Source organism: Lolium perenne, chromosome 3 (genome assembly GCF_019359855.2).
Source record: "Lolium perenne isolate Kyuss_39 chromosome 3, Kyuss_2.0, whole genome shotgun sequence".
NCBI lineage: Eukaryota > Viridiplantae > Streptophyta > Magnoliopsida > Poales > Poaceae > Lolium > Lolium perenne.
The window spans coordinates 102,004,377-102,029,481 of record NC_067246.2 but is presented as its reverse complement, the minus strand read 5'-3'; the positions used below and the strand labels follow the sequence as shown (position 1 = coordinate 102,029,481).

The following is a 25,105-nucleotide window of genomic DNA, read 5'->3' as shown; positions in this document are numbered from 1 at the left end:
TGGATGCTAGGGTTTAGCTTGAGGTGTGCCCGTCACCCCCGCCGGTGTCCACCATATATAGCCACAGCGGGGCGGGAAATGGCGTTGCCACGCATGCCGTTTCTCGCGGGCGCGAAACGCCGGACAAATTCGCCAATGTGTCGGGCAAGCGCGGGAACGACCATCGTCGCGCGGGAACCGGTAATCGCCGGCGGCAGGCCTCGACGGGACGTTAAACCACCATTGACAACCTTGACGGTGTCTCCGCTAAAAAAATGCGTCCACACCGTTGGGATACCCCTGACGCAAAAGGTCACCCTATGCCGCATGGCGTCCGCGGGCCGATGCAAACGGACACAACCGGACATTTTGGACGTCCAAAATTAATCGGCCCGTTGGAGATGCCCTTAAAGAGTTTTCCAAAAAAGGAAATCCAATTTATGATACTAGTATATTTCAATGTTCATTGTGGTAGACTATGTGGTTTTTGATCGATGAAGTCATCAATATTTACTCAACAACGTAGTTGTATATGTACATTTCATCGATTGCAGGTTGATTCCTTGCTGCAGCTTGCCACAATATAATAATGAAATTGCATTTTTACAAGTATGGTACGTATCTCTGTACCCCCTGTTTATTCTCCATTCTGGACAAAGAAGAATACCAATTAATTATTCCTTCATCTCCCCCTCTGCAGTCTGCACCCAATAATCTGCTGCTGCTCATGTCAATCCCCAAGCCTGTGCAAAAGAAAGAACCCCAGTTGTTGTAAGTGCAAGAACGTACTGATCAATAGTTTGTTCAATTTCAAGGAGCAGTGCTCTGATAACTGATATCACAATTATATTGGCAGACCACATTTTTTTCTTTTTCGATAAGGTTTTGGCAGACCACGTGCATGGCTTGGTGGATTAGAGCACGAAAAGTGTACCTGAATTCTGCCGTCAGACGTTCCGACGACGAGGACATCCCCGTCGGCGTCCACCGCCATACACTGGACCCGGCAGCCGGGGCCGCCGGCCTGGAGTGCCCCGATCTTGATGAGCTTCTCCCTGGACCAGATCTCCACCGCGCCGTTCCTCGACCCCAGGTACACGAGGTCGGCGCTCACCACGAGCGACCGCACCTCCGCCGGCGACGGTATGGACCCGACGAGGTTGTAGTTCGTGCTGTTCCATATCTGCATTGCATTGCATTGCATTGCATTGCAGCAGAAGCAGATATGCGAAAGAAAAACGTAGTGAGAAACTGAGAGACGCATCGAGTTCATTGAACAATTCACTGAAGTCGGAGCAGAGCAAGGCGCACCTTGACCGATGCGCCGTCGAGAGGAGCGCCGCCGGTGTAGAGCAGGCCGTCGTGGAGCTGCAGGCAGTAGACGGGGTTGGACTTGCCGAGGATCCTCTTGTTCCCGGCCTGGATGACGGCCAGCGTCCCGGTGGCCAGGTCGACCTCCTGGATGCTGCCGTCGTTGCAGCCGCAGAAGAGCTTGCCGTGCAGAAGCGCCATGGAGCGCACGGACTTGCCCGGGTTCACCACCCTGGGGCTGCCGCCGTTCCAGCTCAGCGCCTTGACGCCGGCGCCCTGCGGCACGAAGCACGCCATGGCGGTGGCCACCGCCAGGTTCTGCACCGGGTCCCTCGTGTCGTGCACCTCCGCGCACCGGAGGCCGTCGCCGAACTGCCATACCTGCTCATGGACGTACGGCATCAGGTTTTATTCTCAAGTTTACAGTGTAACTTTCGTTGATCATGTATGTACCCGTATAGTTCTATCCATTGATCCGCTGTAGAGCTTCTCCTCCGACGGCAGGATTGACAAGCTGGTGATTGCTTTGGTGTGCTCCTGTGATTCCTGGACTAGCCGAAGGATGTTCTCACTTCCCTCCCAGACCTGGATTTCAAAATATTCAGAGTTTTTTTGAATTTTTATTTTTTAATATTCAGAGTTGAGAAACTGAAATTTGTTTTTAGAGTAATTTTGAAGTATGGAAATTTTGAAAGAACAACCTTCAGCGTTCCGTCAGAGTGGCCGGAGAAGATGTAGTTCTTGAAGTACACGATCGACGTGACCTCACCGTTGGAGCTGCAATCGACTTGATTAAGCTCCTTGTGGTTCCACATGTCCTGCGGCAAGACGAAGAAGAACATTCTTCAGCAAAGATTACTCTTCCGAATTCTGTGGATACTTTTGCACAAGATGCTAAGCTGAGCATTACGATGCTAGACTCCTGGCCATCTGAGAGCAGCTTGAGCATCTCGAACGCAAGACCGGACGATTTCTTCAGCTCTCTCAAGGTCCTGAGTACGTCCTTGATGTAGGTTGCGATGTCCTGCATTCCCTCTGAAAACATTTCACATGTTCGGTAAGCATCAAATCAGATTCATATCCTAGGACAGACAAGAGAGGAGTTTTCACAAGTTCAGGCAGGAAAGGAAGATTCATGGATGCAGTAACAGACCACGGTCGTTCATGAAGCTCCTGAGCGCCACCATGGCGAGGGCCCTGTCGCTGCCGTGCTTGGCGGACCTGAGGACGAGCACGAGCTGCCGGAGCAGGCAGACCCTTGCGGCGCCGAGGACGCCGGTGTCGGGGAGGAGGGAGAGCATGTGAACGAGCCAGACGGCGCACACGAGGCTGGCCGCGAACAGCTCCGCGTTCTTGCTCTCGAGGCACTCGGACAGCGCCTCCAGCGCCAGCCCGAACTCGTGGCTCACCACCGCGTACGCCGTCTTCCTCTCCCACTCCCACGCCGCCTTGTCTTCGGCGGCCGCGTCGTCCTCGTCGGCTCCGCGGACGACGCTGAGGCCGAGCTCCTGCGACTGCGGCGGCCGGTATCGCTCCTTCACCCTGGCGAGCTTGAGCAGGGTCGACCGGGCGAGCGGCCGCCCCGACGAGGAGAACTTTCCGGGCAGGTTCATGATGGTCTCGGCGGCGAGGAGCTGGCTCCTCGGGAAATCGGAGTTCTTGAGGCAGTCAGCGAGGCTATCCATCGCCTCCTCGCGGTACATGCTTATCTTCCTCGGTTCCACCTGCCAAGCAGACGAACTGGTCGTCAGGATTTAGAAGATGGAGCTGCGGATCACTATGTAAACTGAAGAAATATAGCGCACAGAAATCTACTGTGTTTACCAAGAGATCAAGCTGAAGAAGAAGCCCTGCAACGACGGGGCTCTGCTCCGGTGTGGTGGACTGAAGATACACAAGGAGCGTGTGCATCATGCTGAAGGATCCTCCCTCTTTGATCGCCCGAAGGACACGCTCTGCTGCCGATCGCCTGAAGAAGAAACGGTGGCGGGTTCAGACAAGGCCGGTTAGCAATTAGCATAGCACACAAGGTTGCAAGAATGTGATAATTGTTGATTTATTTCTTTTAGATTGCGTACTTTTTCAGCTTGAGAATTTCGGAGAGGAACCGAACGATGTCGAACTTGTCGGCGTCGCCGACAACGTGGAAGGCGTCGAGGACGGGGCCCAGCGCCAGCTTGTCGACGATGCTGCTCCGGCAGTGGCCGTCCTCCGCGATACACCGTAGCAGGATCCTCATGCCGGCCACCCTTACCTCCACCTGCTCGGCGTCCAAGACCAGAGCAGTACTCCTGACGAACCTCTCGGACACCAGCGCGGACCTCGGCACCGGCGGCGTGCTGTCTCTGCCGTCACCTGCCTCTGAGAGAATTTGGCTGAGGAGGATCACCGATGCGGCCTTGGGCTTGACGCACATGTTCACCGCGTCTGCCTCCTCGACTCGGCGGATGGCGGCCACCAGCGCCTCGGCCATGTCCATCTCGACGAGCTGCTCCACGGAAGGAGAAAGGAGGTAGATGAGCACGACGGCCTCGACGAGCCCTTTCTTGAAGAGCGCGACGAGGCAGTCGACGTCGGTGTCCACCCGTGTCAGCGTCTGCACGACGCCGTCGTCGCGGGAGGCGAGCTCGGCGAGGAGGAAGACGGCCACCTGCAGCACCTGCGCGCTGACGGAGTTGAAGAGGATCTCGACGAAGCCGTTGATGACGGCGGGCTTGGCCAGGGCCGAGAAGAACGCGTGCTCGGCGGCGCCGGCCTCGCGCCAGAGCCGCTCGATCCTGAGCACGGACTTCTCCGACTCGGCCAGCGCCTCGGACGTGCAGAGGCAGGACACCGCGGAGCGGAGCTCGCCGATGGCGCTGTCCACGGAGGCCTGCACGATGACGCTGGTCGGCGAGGGCGCGCTCGCCTGGCTGCCGGTGTTGTCCGGGGACGGCGAGTTGATCTTGAAGGGAAGGGGCGGCGGGGCCTCCATCCTCGCGGAAGGCGTCCTCGCCACCGGCAGCGCGGGCGTGGCGGGAGTAATGGGCGTGATGGGCGGGGCCGGCGTGGCGGGCGGGTTCTGCTCGAGCCAGCCGGCGATGAGGCGCTTGAGGACGTAGTTGGTCTTGGGGAGGCTGCCGACGTTGAGGTGCTGGCGGGTGATGGGGCAGGTGGCGTTGCCGCGGTCGAGCCACTCCTGGATGGCGCGGCGCTCGTAGGTCTGGCCGGTCTCGAGGGTGACGGGGTCGTCGAACACCTGGCTGGTGATCGGGCACACGAAGTCCTTGGGCGTCGACGCCGCCTGCTGCCGCGCCAGGTCGGCATAGCCGCCCATCGGGGAGCTGTATGTAAGAAGAAAATCCGACAGGGGCCGCGATCAGAGCTTGTCTCGGTAACGCCGGTGCAAGCAGGCTGGAGAATGCTGTCTTGGAGGGGCGCAGGGTGGCTTACCTCGATGGCTCCGGAGAAGAACGGGCCCAGCCGGCGCCGTCGTCATCGCGTGGCTGCGCTTTACGTGGCTTGGACAGAGGCGACGCCGCCTGCTTTTCGTACGAGACAAGAACACAAGCATTGGGAACTCAGAATTGGAACGGAGATGTGGTTTCTCGTCTACGTAGCCAGAAATGGCTCATCATCCGGAGAAGCTAACAAGGATTGTCTTCTTCGATGCTTCCGAGCAGAAACTAGTTGTAAAAACAATGCCATTTTCCTTCTAATGGGTTTATTACAAAATCGACTTACAATTTGAAAGGGCTATCTGGCTAGTGCCGAGTACTATTTATCATTTTAAAAATATACTACCTTCATGCCAAAGCTTAAGGCATTTTTTTGAAAAGTCAAACCAAGTAAAATTTGACCAAAATTTTAGAACAATCTATCAATAAATACAATACAATAAATGTAGATATACCTGTCAGAAATACATTTATTATCTATTTAATAATATTAATTTTGTATTTTGCATGTTAATATTTTTTGGTAAAAACTTAGTCAAACTTGACATAGTTTGATTTTCTAAAAAAATATAAGCTTTAAACTTTAGGATGGAGGTATAAGTCACATAAAATTACACACGACGGGGCCTAAAATTAAAGTCATTAAAGTGTCTAGGCTTTCACTAATAAATAGTGGAAAGGGTCATGGGTAGATTTAAAAATAAGTTAAGCATCAAGGGTAAATTGTTTTCATATGGGCGTGACTTGTCTTTATAAATGATCTATTCACCAATCCACACTGATATTTATGATGTCATTCTTTGATGTGCCTCTAAATTTACAATATGTTTATTACTGCAAACCTAGATTCTTCTCGCAAAGTAATAACTCATAAGCATAAGAAGAAATATCAGTTAACAAAGTGAAGTATTATTTGCATGCCATGAGAACAAGGAGTATTTAAATGGATAATCTTAAATTGAAAACAAATGTTCATTCAGTTATTTAAGTTGAAAAATGAGGATGGGTGTTGTAGGAGTTCCTCTCGGGTGTCACAAACGAGAACATAGCAATAACAGTAGTTCCAACTCTCATCATCGACTCAACCATGTACCACGAGTTAGTTAGTTAGATATATTGTTGTCATTATTGAGCTCCAAGAACATTGCCCTTCCTGGAGGTGTCGTTGTCAGAGTAACTCATTTGGCACCATCGGGTTGACATCATTCGTGGTTGTTGTAGCTGTTCTTTTGATCATTTTTCTCTCCTTTTTGTAACAATTTGGCTATGCGCATCCTCATTGTCTTGACTAGATCTTGTTATGTTGTTGGTGTAGAGTTCCCGTGTAATTGGTATCTTTTAAATACTGATGTATTATAAAAAACAAGTGGCAACAAAACCTACTTATTCTTCTTTCCAAGAATGGCTATCTAAAAAAGGAGGAGCTTTTTTTAGCGGAGACTCTTTCATTGTGGATGATAGCACAACTAACAGATTTCTGGAAGATTCTTGGCTTGGAAGTACGCCTCTTAGTCAACAATACCAACATTTCGCCGCATTATGTAGCGAAAACATGTCATGGTACCGGGTATTTTAAATATAACTTTTTTCAAAATGTTAGTTTTTTGTTGCTGTGTTTTATCTAGTGATGAACGGACGGTCTGGCCTGATTTGGTTTATCGGTGAATGTATGTTATTCAATCCTACGATACATGCGTTTTCCATTTGTACCTTTGTACTTCTGGTGTTTTTTTTTTGTTACGTCCATGTAGGTGGATATAGCTAACGGAAACATTGTCCTGTAGAAGAAGTTCATCGGCAGGCTTAAGTGTCCTCGAAAGATTTTTTTTTTGGCCGGTAGTCTAGAGGAGAGCGTAATCAAAGATAATTTTGCTGAAGTACGGGGCCATGACTTAAAGGATAATAGGTTGCACAGATAAGAGGGGGCTAATCTCTAGTTCAAGCATTACATGAATCTTAAATATTGTATTTTGTTTCATGGAATGCAAATTTAAGTTGCTCATGGCACTGTTAGTAGGCTATAAGGAGTTAAATATAATATACTACCTCCGTTTCAATGAATAAAACACACACGTATTTCAAGACGAACTTTGACCATAAAAATTAAGCAGCAAAATCTTGATTATATTATATGTAATTACTATCGTTGGATCCGTATTGAAAAATAATTTTTAATGATACTAATTTCATATAAACAATCTTTCTCTATTTGAAGCAATTTTTAGTCAAATAAAAAATACGTAAAACGAGGACACCTTATTCCTTGAAACGGAGGTAGTATGTGCTTAGTTGGAGGAGAGAGAAGAAGAGAAAGCAGGTGGGTGGGCTCTAAGAGCAATTCCAATAGTATAACCAATAGCAGGCTATAACAAGATATCATGTCATTTGTAGTCACCATATAGCTAACTTGTACAATATAGTTGGCTATAAGAATGAAGTACTTTACTAACATATGGCCCATCTTCACTCACACAAAGTGCATAGGAGCACGTGCAAGAGCTGGCTATTGCATAACCGCCCACCTCGCTTCTCTCTCCCCTTCTCTCTCTTCCAACTCCTCTAAAATATATTATTTAATGCAATAGCCAGCTCTAGCACGTGCTCCTAGGCACTTTGTGAGACTAAATAGTGGGTCATGTATTGATAAAATAGTGCATTCTTAGAGCCAACTATTGTACATGCTAGATATATATTGGCTATAAATGATGTGGCATATTGCTTATAGCCATTAGCTGACTATACTATTGAACTTGCTCTTACTCTACATGAAGTTCTACCCTTAAACTTGATAAGTAGTAATTTAGTTGACTTGGAAATATTTTGAAGTTCTCGCCATGAATTGTTGAGTGGTATTTCCGTTTTTTAATTGTAGTCATTTTTGTTGGAGTTTCAATAACCTTTGTGGATTTTTCTTAAAATTTAATTTTCGTAGTTCTTTGTATATTGTAACTGCACTTTAAGTGAAATTTCTGTTTTGAGATGTTCAGTCTCCTGTCCCTGTGCCATATAGATAATCAACAATTTATCAGCCGAAATGAAATATTAAATTTGTAGCCATGTTATGATTTGCGACTTGGATATATCTTTTCACATTCTCGGTATATATACTTGTCTTGCCGTTTCTTCATGTTATACTGAACCAGAGTTGAAGTTCACAAATTTCAGCAAAGCAGTTAGTGTATTAAGCAAACCAGAGTACCATTATATATAGTCCAAGTAAGGTATAGTAAATTTCAAAACGAAAATATAAAATACTACGTTGGTCTCTCAACAATGGATTTATTGTTAACCTGGTTATCATTTTGAGTCGTTTGTGGAGATTAGAAAAAAAACAGTTAACTCAACTGCTCAACTTATAACAAGTGGAATTTTCAGAAGAAATCCTAAATAAGCTTAGCACTCGGTGCTAAGGCTGGCCATAGTGGTAAGTATCATGTTGTAGTATCATGCATACGATATTTGTGTATGGTACTATCTCTATAGTGGTTAGTATCATGAAGTAATATCATAGTTATGCTATATTTATTACTTTTTAGAATCTCAATGCAAATGTGTGTACAAGATTTATTTGGCATTAACTTTTCTCATGACATTGCTATGATACAGTATCCACCTATGTTACTCTAATCTCTTCTCTCCTCCTTAACTAGCTGTCACATCAGCATTTTTGTTGGACCAATGTGTATGATACTAGCATTATGGCCAGCCTAAACAGTAAGCGTCCTTTTCGAATGGTCACGTGGGGTCGAAGTTCACCACCAGAATTTTCATTGAAAAGTTCATAGAACTGGTTCTATCGATTTCTCTCACCTTTAGAGTCTCTTTAGCATCTAGGGATACGGATGCTCTAAATAAGACAAGATTGTCAGTCAAAGATCATGCAATGCAAAAATGGAGTCTGATTCCTTCTGTCTAATACTTACTCCTGCTTGGAAGATTGTCCTAGGCCGGCATCCAAACTAATCAGGCAGTAATAATGTGTTAATCATTCTAGCTACTCCGTACTAATCTTTTCGAATTCTCTCGGATTCTATATTGAACTAGCGGCTTAATTAAGCACCAATGTAACATCTTTCGTTGCAGGCCGCGTCAAAGGTTCAGACATCATCTTAAAAAAAGGAGGACAAACCTGTTTGCCGGTGTATAGCTCGATGGAAGAATCCTCCGTGCTGTCATCCGAAGGCGTGGCCGGCGAGGGCTCTTCTCGGAGTCTAGGCGCTGGGCTCCATCTTCCCGATCTTCCGACCTGCGGTGACTGCCTTTGCTGCTGCACTATGAGGTGCGGCGACACGCGCTGCGGGTACAGGCTCGGCGGCCTCATCAGTTCCCTCCGTCCCTTGATGCTCCCCTGCCGCGGGTACAGGTCGCCCTCCGCCTCCGCCCACATCGGCTGCAAAACTTCACCCGGTGAGCACGCTGAAATCAACGTGGAAAGAACGTAGTGTGTGTGTGTGTGTGCATGTAGAATGTTACATTGTCCCGCACGAAGCTGAGAGCCCCATCATCGGCGTCCGTCGAGGCTTCCTCGTCGCCGGCGCTCATGTCGCCGTCTCCGACCGTGAATACAAGCTCCGGAGGAGGAGGTGGCGGCGACAGCCTTTCCGTCTCTCCGGCTTCGAGGATCTTCTTCAGGTAGAGCGCGTAGGCCTTACAGTTGACGTCGAGCACCATCTCGTACTCTCGCTCCAGCCCCCTCATCTCCTGCGCCTGGGCGCCGCTCATGAGCGACAGCACCCTCATCGCCGACAGCGCGGCCGTCTCGTCGGACCTGCTGTCCTCGCGGAACTGCGCCGCGGAGGCCACGGCGGCGGCGGCCGACGCGCGGCGCGTGGCGAAGTGGCGCATGACGGGGAGGAGGCGCGGCGCGAAGAGCGCCTCGAAGGCCGCGGGCGCGAGCTCGTGGCGCGCGAGCGCCGGGTCGAGGACGAAGAGGTCGAGCACGGCGGACGCGGCGGAGGGCGCCCCGCCGCGGCGCCGCGCGGCGGAGGCGATCGCGGAGAGGAGGCAGGAGAGCGGGGTGGCCGCGGGCAGGGACAGCAGGAGGCGCTCGGCGGCGCGGAGCGAGGACGGCGACGGCGAGGCGGACGGGGCCGTGTCGAGCGCGTCGGAGATGAGGGAGAGCGCCTGGAGCGTGGCGGCCGTGTGCTGGCCGCCGCCGCCGTCCGCGGCGGCCGCGGCGGAGAGGAGGTGGCGCCGGAGGAGCGGGTCGGCGATGAGCTCGCCGAGGAACGCGGAGGCGTGCGCGACGACGGCAGAGTACGTCGGCATCGGTGCTGCCATGTCTGCCCTGGTTGAGTCGACTCGCGTGCCGCCCGCGGTGAGCAGGACACTCGACGATGGGGATGGTTTTGTTTCGACGGTCTTGGATTTCCGAAGCAGGTGGCGAGAGGCTGAAATGTCCGAATTGGGCAGCCGTTTTTGGTCGCTGACTGGCTGACCAGGAGAGAGTAGGAGGGGTAGGACTGGAAACTTACCGCCCTGTGGGGTTTAAATTATGGCGGGAGCGACGGACGGACTTGGTTCCCGGCCGGCAGCGGCCGGCAAGCAGGCTCGCGGTCACGCAACGCGTGGAGAGAGAAGAACGTTTGTACAAGGACCGTTCTAGCTAGCTGGAAAGTCTAACCCAAGTCTTTCTGCGTATAATTGTGTGAAAATGACTGAGGTTTCTTCCTCTGTGACCGTATAATTAATCCGAGCATGGTTAATTAATCAGGTACAAGTTGTTTTGAGCGTAAGAAACGTGAGGTTTTTCGATTTTGTTTGAATCGTTATGACAAATCTTTGTTGGGGGACAGGGAGGCTTTCAGTCATTGTCACCAAACACATAAGCAGAGAAATGATCTGCCAATTGGAGCTAAGGGAGAAAAGATAATTAAGATAGCCAAATCATCAGGGATACTATATGGTACCTTCACTTGCCATTTTATTACTGCTTTGGGCTGACTGTTTTTGTCGAAGCACACAATTACTGATTGATGTGTGCGCATAAAATGTCAAAAAAGATGAGAAGTTTATTCGTCAGCAGTGAAGGAGTTATAGCTCGCTTTCATAGTAGAGGAGACACCGTCGAAAAGATCGGCGAGATCCCCAGATTGTGGCGGAGTCGCAGTTGTTCATGGTGGTTGGAGGCGAGTTTGCCTCGCTTGTGGAACCGATTGAAGATATCGACGTTGCAGCTGGTACGGAGCTCGTAGCCGATGGACCCGAACAGATCGGGTCCGAGAGGCGAAGAGTACCTCATGACCCGACGTGAAAGTTGATACTTCTGATCGTCATATCCATCCCCTGGCCGAGGTTGTCGAAGACTAGGAGACGGCCAAAATGGATCTGGCCACTGACACTACTACAGAAATGCTTATAGCCTCCAGTCGTTTAGTGACGGGCAAATTTATGCCTGTCACTAGTACAGACACTAGTGACAGGCGCATGAAAAAGGGTGTCACTAGCGGTTTTTTATGAGATCGGCTGAAAGAGCCAACATATTAGTGACATGCATCTATAAACACTTGTCACTGGACGGTCAATTTTTGCCCCATCTCAGAATCTTCTCACTTAATCAAATTAAACCGCACAAATAAATCTAAATCTAACGGAATGTGCACATGCGCTTAGCATGGGCGTCAGGGTTTATTTCTTGGTAGTTAGACTTGAATCATGTTTAATTTTAGGATTTTGTCTTGCGCCGAAGAAGCTAAGTTTTCGCCGGGCGCTCTGTTTATTTGACCAATGCAGAACGGTTTGGCCTAACGGCAGAAAGCTATCACGATAAATTTCCTTTGCCTCCTACGTCCACCCAAGAGGCCAGCGTAGTACATTCCGTTAATTGCGCACTTAGCGAATATAGGCAGGCGTGGAGTGCGGACGAAAGTTTCCACGGCATGCGAATAGAGAAGAAACCGCCTGCACAATCGCAATCGTCCCATCCTCTGATCCGCCGCCGCCTCCCCACCTGAACCCTCCAGTATCTCGGTGCGCAGCCGGAACTCCCGCTCCTGTAGCCTTTCCACGAGGCGGGCGAGCACGCTGACCTCCGGCCCCGTTGACGGCACCGACGCCGAGCGCGCCGGCTGCACCTACGCGGAGTAGTGCAGTAAATAGACCCCGAAGGACCGCGTGAAGGACCTGCCTCCCTTGGCCCCCGAGCCGGGCGGCAGCGCGGGCGTGCCAGGGGCGGCCGGCGCGGCGTCGTCTCCGGGCGCGGTGACGATGGGGCCGGCGGCTACAGTGGGGATGGGGATGCGGTGTCGGGGCCGGCTTGCACATGGAGGAGGTGGACTTGGGCGACGACAGGCTACACCCCCTGCCCCACAGCCTACTCTCCATGCGTCACCGCCTCCCCACTGACAAAGCTTGGCCCTCCCCCCCCCCCCCGCCGGCATCAGGCGCCTCCTCGACAACCATGTGGAGCTTTCTAGATCTTAAATCTCTCTAAATTAATTAGTACGTGTCAGCATATGCTTTTTTTTTTCTTTTGCATATTCGTATCCCTCATTATAAACTGTTAATTCAGCTGATCCTGTCCGAGCTGCTCTTCGTCTTGGAGATATGATGAACAACTTGGCAGACTGATATAAGGTAATTTACAACCTGAACTTTTGTAACTATTCCATATGTACTGGCTCTGGATAAGCATCTATATTGATGTAAGTTTTTTATAAAATTTACATTACCATTAAAGATCCACTTTTTTTCAGTACCACGAGTGCTGAATTGTGTTCATGTAGACATAGGGGCAGAGAGTATTGCTATGTAGACATAGACGAAGTCTGAATAAAGATGACATATTGAGTTGGCAACGGCAAACCTTAGAATAGAATGCATGGTTTCTCTGTCAGATTTATTTCTGCGCTTCAATTTTTTTAATTGCTTCTTTATTAGGTATCTTGCTATTTTCATGGATGGTGGGGATTTATTTCTACAAATAGTTGCTTGAGGTGAGTAAATACAAACATGGTGCAGATGTTTGGTGCACCTTCCAGTAATTTACTTTGGCGATTTAAATACATATAAAATGTATAAATAAAGTTATAATAATGTGTTATTCTCTTTGAAGCCTTTCTGGATGTACAAGTGCTAGATGATTATTGAGTTGTTTAATAAATGCTTAGATTTGCAACATTTGAGTGAAAATAAGCAGCTCAATGAACGGTCTTTGAAAAATATGTATATAGCTGATGAACATATGCAGCCATTTCATCTGCTCTACCGATGTTATGCCACTATTTGATTCTCCAACAGGTGCTTCCGTGTTTGGTGCCATTGCTTACAATTATATGCTCATTTTCTTGTTTGTAGCAGTGCAGGTTAAGCACGTCATCAATATCATGTGCCATACAAGGAAGACATAATGAAAGATTTTGCATCTCCACAAGAAGTTGAAGAAGTAGAAAAGTGAAAGGAACTTGCAGCTATGCATATATTGTGGTGATTCTGTTCCGTTCTTTGGAGTTCAAACGACTTGTTACGTAGCTAATCAAGAAACTATCCTGTCTATGCTAGATTGTAAGCTCGTATGTAAGTGTCTTAGCTGTGTAAATATTATGTTATGTTGCGGGATGTGAACATATCATTGATACAACATCTTATTGTGCTATGTGATTTATTTCTAAAAAATGCATTTTATTTTTTGTAACAACTTATTGTGCTATCTAGAATATTTGTGGGAAACATATTTATTTTTTGTATTCTGGAAATTCAAACCAGCGATGACTAGAATAATGGGTTACTGCCTTTGATCGAAACCAGTGACATGCATCTTTTTTGCCTGTCACTAGTATGGACGTACTAGTGACTAGCATTTTGCCTGTCACTAGTAACCTCATACCAGTGACTAGTCATTAGTGACAGGCGCTTTGCCCGTCACTAGTGAGCCTTTTGAGCCTGTCACTGATAGCCTATTCTGCAGTAGTGTGATAGTCGTCGAGTTGTTGCTTGGTGAAGAAAGAGCCGTCAAATTCATGACTCCAATCCCCAGATTTCACACAGGCCGCGCCAATTGACGAGGGGTGACCTCGGCAATGTCCATGGTAATGGACTTGGGTATCAAGGAAAGAGGTGCGCTGGTGATTTGTACATCTTATCAGACAAATAAGAGAGTCTGATGTTATTGATGGAAAACACTAAATCACTAGGTTACTAGAATCGATCTAGGGTTACAATGAGTATGCCACGAGTCAATCCGGGGGTCCCCTCCTCGTTGGCTCCTTCCAGCCTTTATATGCGAGGCTAGGTCTCGAAATCCAATCCGTCTCGATTACAAATACAATAAGCTTATGTCAATGTCAACTACTTGATGGGCTTTTACTTGTTCTCTACGTTTGGTTCCTGGGCTTCGGGTGCTTCCAAGTCGTCTATTTTATTATGGGTTTCATGGGCTTCCTGAATTCATACACCAGTACAAACTCGCTACTTCGAGACGGCCAGTTGAGCTAGCTAATGGTCTAAACAATGCTAGGCCAAACAGCATGCCCATTCCGTCAAGATGAATGATTATAATTAAGCTTATATATCTTGGGCAAAAACATTCAGCATCAGAGCACACCTAGTTATGAAGTCTGTTCCTTGATAGAGTAGACATGCACATTTAGTATCAGAGCACAACTAGTAATGAACTCTGTTCCTTGATAGCTTATGTGATCTTGTGTACAATTCAAATCAACAAGGCTGTGAAGGGACAAGCCACTAGACAGTAATTCTCCAAAATGAAGAAAATATCCTGCAAAACGAAACACCGGTTTATGAATCTTGGCAATTAACTTGACAATGAGAATTGCATAAGAAACAAATTAAGAAAGATTGTCTAAGATGATATTATAGTATAAACTGACTGATCAGGGTTAACTCTACATCTGTCTTATGGTTGTCCGGAGGAGTTTTCATTGGCATTGCTCTCAAATCCATATTGCTTTTGCTTAGGCATGTAAACATGATGGATATTCCGTTCTGATCAACAGAACAGTGTCTCCACAAGGCTGGCATCTTGTCATAGCATATATTTGAAGAGCAGACATGAATCACAGAGATATATAGTCCCCCCTTAATAAATTATAGACAAGTTTATCGATGGTAAACGTGTTAAAACTATGGCAAGCGCTAGCGTACAACCGGATGAAAAATACGGATCCATCAGCCGCGTCCCCTACCATCCGATCCACTTAACTCAACGATTCTTGCGCGCCCAATTATGATACAAAAGCAGCAAAATTTTCACACTATATAACATTTGACTCCAACATTTTTTTCTATAATCTGTTACGGACCCAAATTATGGTACAAAAAATTCGCCAATGGAAATATAATTTCCAACGTAATATTTTACTCTGCGTACGTAACATTTCAAAGAGTGTTACATCATTTTGCATCATTTTTCTGCTGTATATCCAACAAATTTACCTAAATCATCCAACATTACAGAAACACGCATGAAACATAGATGCAATTTCTCGGTATCATATACACACAAAAATTTGTACTGGTTTGTTCATACTTCCTCAAAGACGATGGCAGCAGCACGATGTCTGATTCGAGCTCATCGGTGGCAAATCCAGCACGCCCGAGATCAACCAGAGACAAAATACCTTACCAGTATGTCACGACGGAAGTTTCCTTCCAAAATTGCTTGTGAACATTATATCCATAGAGACACCACAAGCCTAATTTGAGGTTGTCAGCAACGAATCCGCTGGCGGCGGAGGAGCACCCGCGGCCACGGTGGCCAGGAGGAACATGCAGCGCCGGCGCATGGGCGTAACTGTTATGGCGGCAGCCCGCTCGTGGCGGCGGTTGGGGAAGGACCTCCTCCATGAGCAGCGGTGCTTCGTCGGCGTCACTTACGGTACGAGCCGTGGTGGAGCTCAGCCTCTCCCTCGCTTGCTCCGCATCGGGGGATTCTCTTCTGCTCGTGGAGGGCAAAACAATGAGTGGTCCACATCGAGAGTACAAAGATAAGGCTGCGTCCAACTTTTTTTTGTTCGCGTCGTTATCGAGCGAACCGGCTGATGCATCAGCCGGTTGTAGTATAGAGTTTTCCTAAAAGTATGCACGCCATGGTCACAAGTACTTCTATTCAAATCAACGAAAGAGTGACAAATCTATAATGGCAAACATAACAACCAAAGAGTGACCACATCATGTACTCCCTCCGTCTAAAAATAGGTAGGAGTATCTTATATTTGTCTAGATATGGATATATCTAGATGTATTTTAGTTAGAGATACATCCGTATCTAGATGAAATTGAGAAAACTCCAATTTGATCTATGAAGTTGGCACGGATGTGCGTTTTGGTCACGAACTTGCAAATCGTGAATTTTGGGTCACAAAGTTGCCCCCGCACGAGTGTTTTGGTCACTCCGTCACACCGACGGTTAGTTTGGTGGCGTGGTTAAATAGTTTTTTTTTGCAAATTGACCCCTAACATTTTGTTTTTTCTGATTTTTTACTCCTTAGTTTGACTTTTACGAGGCAATTTGCAAAAAAAAAAAAAAATTGCCACATCAGCAAACTAATCGACCAAAACGCTCGCGCGGAGCAACTTTTTGACCCACAATTCACGATTTGCAAGTTCGTGACCAAAACGCATACAGAGCAACTTCAAAGATCAAATTGTAGTTTTTCTCCACCTATTTTTAGACGGAGGGACTATATGACCAACATAGATTGTCCACAGGTCTAGTCAATATACGTAAGCATAGTTCCAACTGGGTAAAGAACACAGTTCTTGCGATCAATTCTTACATCATTATCATATAAAGAGAGAGACTAGAGAATAGAGATAGAGAAATAAAACAAGATCGGCAAACAGTGCTATGATGCATCTTCTGAAAATCTCAAAGCTTCTTCGCCCATGTTGCAGCCCAGCACCTTACTTAGATTCCGTCCGGATTGTACTGGGCGGCGAATCTGCGGAAGGTCTCCTCACTAGCGGCGTTCACTGCAGCCCTTCTCTTGTCGTAGTCATCAGGGAGCGCAACGAAGCCTTTGGCAGCAAACTCCTTGCGGACTTTTTCCTGGTACACGGCGTACCTGTCCTCGATCTTCTCGTGCTCGGCGGCCGCCTCGAGCACGATCCTCTTGCCCTCCTCGTCCAAGTTGTCGAAGTAGCTGCCAATGAAGAAAGGCTCCCGCCTGTGGTTCAGAATCGACTGGACCGCTGCCATCGAAAGGTGGTAATTGCACGGAGGAACCGGTGCCGCCTTCGCCGCCGCAGGCTTCTTCGCCCCGGAGACGGTGCTGCCGCTCAGACGCAGCCGAGCTCCGGAGGATCTCCTCTTCCTGCGGCCCTGCTTACCCGCCATCTCTTGATCTGATCCTCGTCGCCTCGCGGAGAATATTCGCCGACCAAGGGGATTCGTGGAGGATCTACCTTTCAATCGATATAGGAGATGGCCGTGTTGTCTCTCGGCTAATAAAGTTGGAGACAAAAACCCTAGCCTAGCTCTATTCCCGATCGGAGTTGGATTGAATAATCTGGTCGCGTGTGTCTTCGAGGGTTTATGTTGGGCCCGGTTTGACGGATATCTACTCCCTTTGATCTTTTAATTAACGGAATTGCATGCTAAGTTTCAGCTGGCTGAGACGTCAGTCACGATGCTCCATCGTTAGATTTTGTTTCTGTTTGAAGATTCGTGTTTGCTTGTTTGTGCTTTGTTTAGACCCACATCAAAACACGCTGATGTAATTTTACTGAGACATAAGTTAAGTCTTAGTCAACTGAGATTTAGACACACCCTTTAGTTAACTCCCCCGACGGACGCGGTCCTACCGGAGACTTCACCGCAGACCTTGCCGGAGCACCGTACTTCGTCGGAGCCCTCGCCGGAGACTTCAACGAAGACCTCGCAGGAGCAACATACCGCACCAGAGCACCGTACTTCGTGAGAGACCCAGCAGCAAAAACATTATACTAAAGTAGCATAACCACATACCATTTGTAGCACAAAAATATACAATTGTAGCATTGTGAACTACTCCTAGCTGGAAGCGCTTTCACTTCTTTCTTGCAGCACCACCACTGACTGGTGGTAGCACCGTCGGTGATCGTATGCAGCACCATTGCTGACCTTTCGTAGCACCGTTGCTGACCTTTCGTAGCACCGCCGCTGACACTTTGCAACACCTCGTTGACTGTTTAAACAGCATAGGCCCTCCTTTACGGCTCATCCACCCACCATTCGCATTGAGCACGATAGTTCACCAGAGACCTCCTTGTAGCAATGCTGCCCGCCAATGGCGGCACCAGCACTTAGTCCTTGCAGCACCGGCAACTACCAATTGTATTACCGCCAGTCGTCGTTGGTAGCACACGCAGGCACCATTTGAAGCACAGCTCGTCGTCGTTGGTAGCACATGTGGCCGGCATTGGTAGCATATGCATGCACCATTTACAGCACCGCCGCTCGCCGTTGGTAGCACCAGCAGCAACCATTTGTAGCCCCATGGCGCTCGCGAAATGGTGTCATTGTCACAACAGCCATGGATAGACCCCATGAAGTGTCGCTTCTTCCTGCATCGTGGCATCCCGCAAGAGCACCTCGACGGTTGCCAGTGGGACTGTGATTGTCGTGCTTGGTGGCCGCGTGGACCAGGTCGAGGTGGAGGCGTGGTGGCAGGAGGTACCACCTCCAAGCTCAACTAGGTTCTCTCGAGATTGCATGTAACGGCCCAGGTTAGTACCCCTAATAGATTTGCCTGTTCTTTTCTTTTTATGCATCATCATGGCATATGCATCATATCATCCATGTTTTAATAAATAAAATTATTTTACAAAGCCAAACTATTTTGTTTACTCTCTCTCTCCATCCCTGGATTCAAAATTAAAACTTGCTTGAACTATTAAAATAAAACAGTTTACAAACAGTTTTGAAAAGAAAAGATAAAGAGTTTTCAAGAGAAAAACCCTTTTCCCCCCTCTCCCTCGTGGCCCAATCTTCTCCTCCTCTCTTCTGGCCCGAGGCCACACCCGGCCCACCTTCCTCCACCGCAGCAGCCCACCTCCCTTCTCTTCCTCTGGCCCAACCCAACCCAACAGACCGAAGGGGTACGCACCTTTTTTACCTCGTTGTCGTCTTCTCCAAAGGTGAGCACGCCGATGGCGTGAGCGCCTGGTCCTCCACCACCGCACCTCCCCTTCCCACCTGCTCCCTCTCTCCCCTTTTTATCCCTCCCCACAGCGCCAGAAACCCTAGCCCTCCTCTCCTTCCCCTCTCGCGCCGCCGCCCCCATCTCCCTCTCTTTTCTTCTCTGTAACCACCGAACCCCCCCGCAAGTTCATCGTCGTCGCCCGGACATCTCCGTCACCCCCTCACTGCGCTGCCGCTACCAATCGATGCGCGTCGTCGTCCTCTACATCCCTCTGCAAGGAATCGCCCGGGGGCGCCCTAAATCGTCGCCTCCATCCTCGTTTCTTCCCCAGCACCGGCGGCCTTTTTGCTCGACTCCGGCCGCCACCGTCCTCCTCCGCCCTCCTCGTCACGTCCTACACATCCCTGGTGAGCAGGCGCACCTCCTGGACCGCTCGATCGCTTCCCCCTCCTCTGCTCCTTCTTCTCACCTTGCTATCGGCCGTTTTGTCCGCAGCAACCCGCCGACGGTGAAGCTCCGGCCACCTCCCGTGGGCGGCGCCGCCTCCTCTTCGTCCGCGCCGACAAGGCGCACCCGACGCCCCTTCCTCGCGTCCTGGGACGCATCCAGTTGCCGGCGCGCGCGACGCCTCGCCGCGGTGACCGCCCCTCGCCCGGAACGCGCGCGGCATCACACCGCATCGAACAGCTTCTATGCGTTCCAGCACGTTTCGCCACGCTGGCAGCCACGTGGCCGCGGGCCCCGTCCGTCAGCGGCTCCAGCTAGTCCCTTTCCGGTGAGAAAACCCTCAGATCCGATCTGGATCTAAACGTTTTGCAGATAACCCCCTAACTCTTCTTCAATCTGACCCACCGTCCTTCACAGCATCTTCCTGCGCCGCGTCAGCACTCCCTGGCCCGCGCGTCAGTCGCTCGGGCTAGCCAGTGCCTGGGTGAGAAACGTTTTCCCTTTTTCTCTGTTTTGCAGAAATTCCAGAAAATGTCTATATGTTGCATAAATCATATCTTTCAAACCGTGCATCGAAATGCAAAGTGTTTTATATGAAAATTGATCAGAAAAATGTGCTGGACATGATTATGCCATCCATTCATCTGTTTGCATCTTGCATCATGTCACGCGTTGATAGTTATGCATGTCCACCTTACATATATGTGGAGTATTTCGGAACACCGACGTGGTTTTCCCCGCTCCGCTTAATATTGAAGTAGCGCACCCCTGCCATGATATGCCATGCTAAACAACACTTTACTTTGTCGGTAGAAACTGCAACTCCAACCTAATTTGCTTGTCCGGGGTTCCGACTCCGATTAATATGGACAAGTGCATTGCATCATATCTGCCATGTCATGCATATCATCTTGATCATGCTGGATCTTCTTTATCCGTAGTAGTAAGACTTGTATACGTTGTGTGTTCCAGCATTTGCTTCTTCCCGGATAGGATCACGAAGTGGTGATGTGAGAAACGGCGAATTCTCCGACAAGTTTTTCTCAGCCTTTTCACAAAGCGAGCCCACCCTTCACCTATTTTACTTTTACATGCTCTTTTGATCTATTGCTATCCTTATGTTGCGATTCTGTTGTGTCACGTGTCCTATCCACCTGTTACCTATATGTCCGAGATACACCTCCTCGCCCTACCTATTGTTTGTTGTTTGCCAGCTTTGCGAGTCGTAGGCGTGTTTAGGATCTGTTGTTTATCTCGATCTGTTATCGGGATATGTTGGGTTGTTGGGAGGTTTTTACATGCTATATCATTTGTTGGAGATAATCACACTTTACTTTATTGTTAACAACTAAAATTGTAAGCAGAGGCATCTGTGAGCCCCTTTGCGAAAGCATCGGAACTTTGACTCGCTAATGTCCCCTAGGACCCGAGTTCTTGTTATCTGTTCCGAGATTGAGCGCTCTACCCGTACGTGGGGGAATGGGACCCCCATCACCCACTACCTTTCCTCGAGTCTGTTTATTGGGAGCCACAACCTTGGTTTTATTTGCTCATATGCACGATGCACGTTTTACTTCCTGTTGCCTTCGGGTGTTTATTCCTGTACTGTACTCATAACGCGGGACTCTTTATCCTTGGCCGGTCGTTAGTGCCCGCCTTGGAAGCCGACGCAAACCTGCGGGTCCGTATCGAGTACGCCGAACTTCGTCACGGGTAGCTTAGTTGGGTGGCTCCCATTAAATTTTCTCTTGCATTGGGAACGGTCTTGATGTGAGACTCCACCTGTAGTAAGTGGGTTCGAGCATGCGTATGGTTACATTTGGGCAACCCCTGCAGGGTGTACATCTTATCGATAAGCCGTGTCCGCGGTTATGGACGACTTGGAATTGTATGGCTTGATCATAGAACAACTTACACCTTATACTTGTTGTTAATAATCTGATAATAACTTGCGTAGTAATATAGCATTACTACAACCGATACCTAATAAAACTGGTCCACCGTTGAGTGCCTTTTACATTGCCTCTTCGCTATTGTTGAAGGGGATATGTGTAATTGGCTGGGTTATGTTTGTGTAGTATTTATCTGTTACCTTGTGCGCTCTCTTATCTTCTCTGAGTAGACAGATGTTGTAGCGTGTCTCTATTGGATAGTACCTTTGCTGCCGCTAAACTCCACATATAGCCGGGTGAAGTTTATACCGCCCACCAGCGAGCATAGCTGGTCTTGTCTCGCAAGTACGTGCCAATGGTACTTACCCTCGCCTTCCTTTCTTTTTGTCTCCTCCCCCTTTTGTCGGCAACCGATGGCCCGACTTTGACAGGTACGAGATGACGACGTTAGCAAGGTTACCCTTCCGGCTTGGCTCGGGCAGGGTTATGGACGTCACTGGTTATCTTCAGGACTCTTAGTCCAATTTGTATCTTGTCCGTACTCGGACGTATTTGATCTTCTGTATGATTTGGATCTTTGTATTGTATATTTGTATCTTGACTCGTTGGAGTCTTTGTTGTAATATATGTTCTTGTGGGCTCTATTGTAATCCTGTTGTAATGTTACCGCTCGTGTTAATTCCTCTGGCATCACGTGTGTGATTCGTCGCGCACGTCGTGTCGGAGGGCGTCTCTGAATCGATATCATGCGGATTTCGGCGGGTTCGCTGGGATCCTCATGGTACCGATTCCGGGGCGTCACATTGCATCCTTGCGGGCGAGGAAGGCGGAGGACCTCCAAGTAGGTGGTGGCCCGCGCAGTGGAGGTAGGCAACAGCTCGCTCGGGGCACAAGGAGGCATAGAGGAGGTCGGCATCAACTCCCTCGAGGTTAAGGAGCGGCAGAGGACTTTGAGGTTTTGCGCCCGGTGGCAAGGAGCCATGGTGCGTGGTGATGGGGTAGCCATGGCGCGTGACGGAGGACTACGAGGTTGGGCGCTTGGCGGCGAGGATCCATGGTGCGCGGCGGCGGGTAGCCATGGGTATGCGGCGGCGGCAACCCATCATCAAGGTCGCAACGACGGGATTTATTTGTTTTTTTTTGGAACAACAACGGGGATAGAGGTTCACGATGGGAAGAATGAAAGGGATATGCCAACTGAAGATATAACGTGGGCTCCATCAGGACACACATCAAGCGCGCGAGCCAGAGGTTGGACGATGCTGAGCATCCGCCTGTTTTGAAGCTTTTTTCCATAAAGCATGGAATGATCCTCAACACATACTACAAAAGAATCTCCTCGAATGTCAAAGTCTAACATGCCCATTAAGATGATTAAGTTTATAATAAGACCTAACTCTAGATTGATAATTGCAAGAGCTAGGACATAGATTTGCTGAAAATAAGTTGGGGATGAGAGGAGAAACGTACCTCGAATCGATGGTGTGCGAGGAATCAAATAAAAATGAACAGATTTGAAGATTCAATGGAGTTGGTTTTGAGTTGGGAAGAAGAAGACAGAGAATATGAATGTATTAGGTTTAGGTTTACCTCTTCCCTGGGCATATAACGTGAACCGGCGGCCGGTATGGACGGACGGTACGGGCACACTTTACCCGTATTGAGCACCTCCGCTTTAGGATCGGGGCTGATCTGTGGTGGTACACTCGGTACGGGCGTAATCCCCATACGAGCGGTCGCAATTCTTTCTATAACAATTCCAAAAATTTGCAACTTTTGTTGAAGCTGGTACAGTCGGCCGGTACGGGAGGATTCCCCGGTATGGGTGGTATCCATCTTCTTTGTACTCTTGGACACAACTTTGGTTCCTTCCATCTTCTGGCCGAAGAAGTGGTACGGGCCCGTGCTACGGTCGGGTCCCAACGTACTGGTGGTTGCCATTTTCTATGTAACTTGCAAAACTTGATATTTTTTGCATCTTTGCATATGCCTCTGCACATCAACCTTACCTCGAAAATGACTAAGGAAAAACAACAATATATAATATTGAATAATTCCCTTATGTTAGTATATCAAATCAAAAGTTTTAAACACCTATTTCTTCTCCTCTTTTCCAAAGGATCTCATGAACAATATTTATTAAAAACAAAAACAAAATTGAAACAAGAACGAGTAAAGGAAAACTTTATCAAGCATGGGTTGCCTCCCATGAAGCGCTTCTAGTTAAGGGAAGTGAACTACAAATGGTTCTTTGGATGGTAGTCGAATTCTCACATTCCCTTCATGTAAATTGATTAGAGCTTTAATAGTTCTAAGAAATGGTCTTTCTAAGATTATAGGAGTTGTAGAATATTTAGGCATCTCCACTATAAAGATCAATAAGAGGAGGACATCCTTTAAATTCTACCACAATATTTTCTTTAATTCCTACAGTTTGTTTATAAGTCAAATCCGCTAAGTGAAGCCTTAGCAAAGTTGTTTCAAATGGTCCTAAGTTCATTTTACCAAATAGGCTCTCTGGAATAGTTGACATGCTTGCACCAAGATCACAAAGTGCAGCAACCTTGTTTACTCCAATATGGATTTTAATGGTGGGCTCAAATATATCATCAAGCTTAGCTGGAAGTTTTCTGCTAGCTTCGTATATTGTTGTTCTAACTCAGTACTTTGCATGCTACTTCATGAATAAATTGTTGGTACATATTAATGTTAACTTGATCAATTCCGGGATTCTTGATGGTTATCATCTTCACAAGGTCTTACATGGCATAATACGGTGATGGATCATTGCTATAGTTCAGCTCTTCAGGTACTTCATCTTCTTACTTGATTCTCATCATCTTGAGGTCTTCAACGGGATTTGGTTCGGGCTTCCCTGCAAATCTTGCAAGTATAATAGTTTTACTATCAACTATTTTTTCCAATTGTGCCTCAACGATCTTTGTCCATTCCTGTAGATCTTGAACATCATTCTTAAGAGTAACAGTTTGCTTAGACAAACTCCCTAGAATTTGTGTTCATAAATCACAACATGAGTGGAGGGTGAGTGAAAAAAGAATGCTAGGAAAGAAATAATAAGTATGGACGGGCATTCTTTCACTCAAGCACACTACGCAGTTCTACAAAATTCCATCTTGGTGGCTCCGTATATCGAGGAACACATGAATATTGTATGCTCCAAAAACCCAAGGCAGTCTGACTACTGGATTACACATGCACACGTGCTGACTTTCGGCGGTTAGTTTAAAACACATCTCATGAATAACACCACTGTTGGAGATCAGTTGTACTTGTTGGCTAGATCTCCATCTTCGACTATATTAACTTTCCAATGGTACGAGATGAATGTGAATATATTTTACAGGATCACCCAAGATAAAAAGAGCATCAACCAAAACAGTGGTGTCCATATTGATGCAACAAACAACAATGTGCAAAAGTACACATATTATGGTTACATAGATGAGATATGGAAACTTGAATATGGACCTTCTTTTAAGGTCCTTGATGTGGGCATTACCCTTCGGGTACTCGACATTCCCCTACCTTGTCTGACCCAATAGGGGCCCATCTGGAGCGCCGCAACCCAATGAGATCCAAGACGTCGGTTGCGTGGTGAATAGATGGAAGGAGACTATTTCTTGAATTACAGGGCAAGGAAACATTCAAGTATGGGAAGATTAGGTGGAATATATATGTATTGTAACCAAATCCGGGCAGGACTCTCGGGACCTGACCTCCAATATAAATGCCGGGGAGAGGGTTGTCGGATCTCTCTCTCAACCTTTCATGCATACACCAAACCCTAGCCATGTTGCCTCTCGGCGAGAACACCACCACGCTGTCCTTCGGTTGTCCCATTGTAATCTATTTCACTCATAATAAAAATCAGACAGGCAGGGCGTAAGGGCATTACCTCTACGAGGGCTCCGAACCTGGGTAAATCTCGCCTCCCTCT

General features: G+C 48.0%; 1 protein-coding gene and 1 long non-coding RNA gene across 3 annotated transcripts; one reads left to right on the top strand and one right to left on the bottom strand.

The window, feature by feature from the left end:
- Positions 1-540: 540 nt before the first annotated feature.
- On the bottom strand, positions 541-10,069 carry LOC127342015 (putative E3 ubiquitin-protein ligase LIN). Of its 2 annotated transcripts, none has more exons than XM_051367953.2 (12): positions 9,201-10,069; positions 8,857-9,117; positions 4,723-4,820; positions 3,369-4,613; positions 3,115-3,259; positions 2,444-3,014; positions 2,201-2,325; positions 1,992-2,108; positions 1,744-1,875; positions 1,291-1,671; positions 914-1,162; positions 541-722 (listed from the first exon to the last, which is right to left on the bottom strand). In XM_051367953.2, the coding sequence occupies exons 1-12, from the start codon at positions 10,005-10,007 to the stop codon at positions 705-707; spliced, it is 4,149 nt and encodes a 1,382-aa protein (XP_051223913.1). In that variant the 5' UTR covers positions 10,008-10,069; the 3' UTR covers positions 541-704. The 2 variants fall into 2 exon arrangements, with proteins under 2 accessions (XP_051223913.1, XP_051223914.1); XM_051367954.2 differs by having other exon boundaries at positions 4,723-4,811.
- Positions 10,070-18,825: 8,756 nt separating this feature from the next.
- On the top strand, positions 18,826-20,289 carry LOC127342014 (uncharacterized). The gene is made up of 4 exons (XR_007876113.2): positions 18,826-19,215; positions 19,304-19,583; positions 19,673-19,739; positions 20,228-20,289. It is a non-coding gene; the product is annotated as an uncharacterized lncRNA (long non-coding RNA).
- The last annotated feature ends 4,816 nt before the right edge of the window (positions 20,290-25,105 follow it).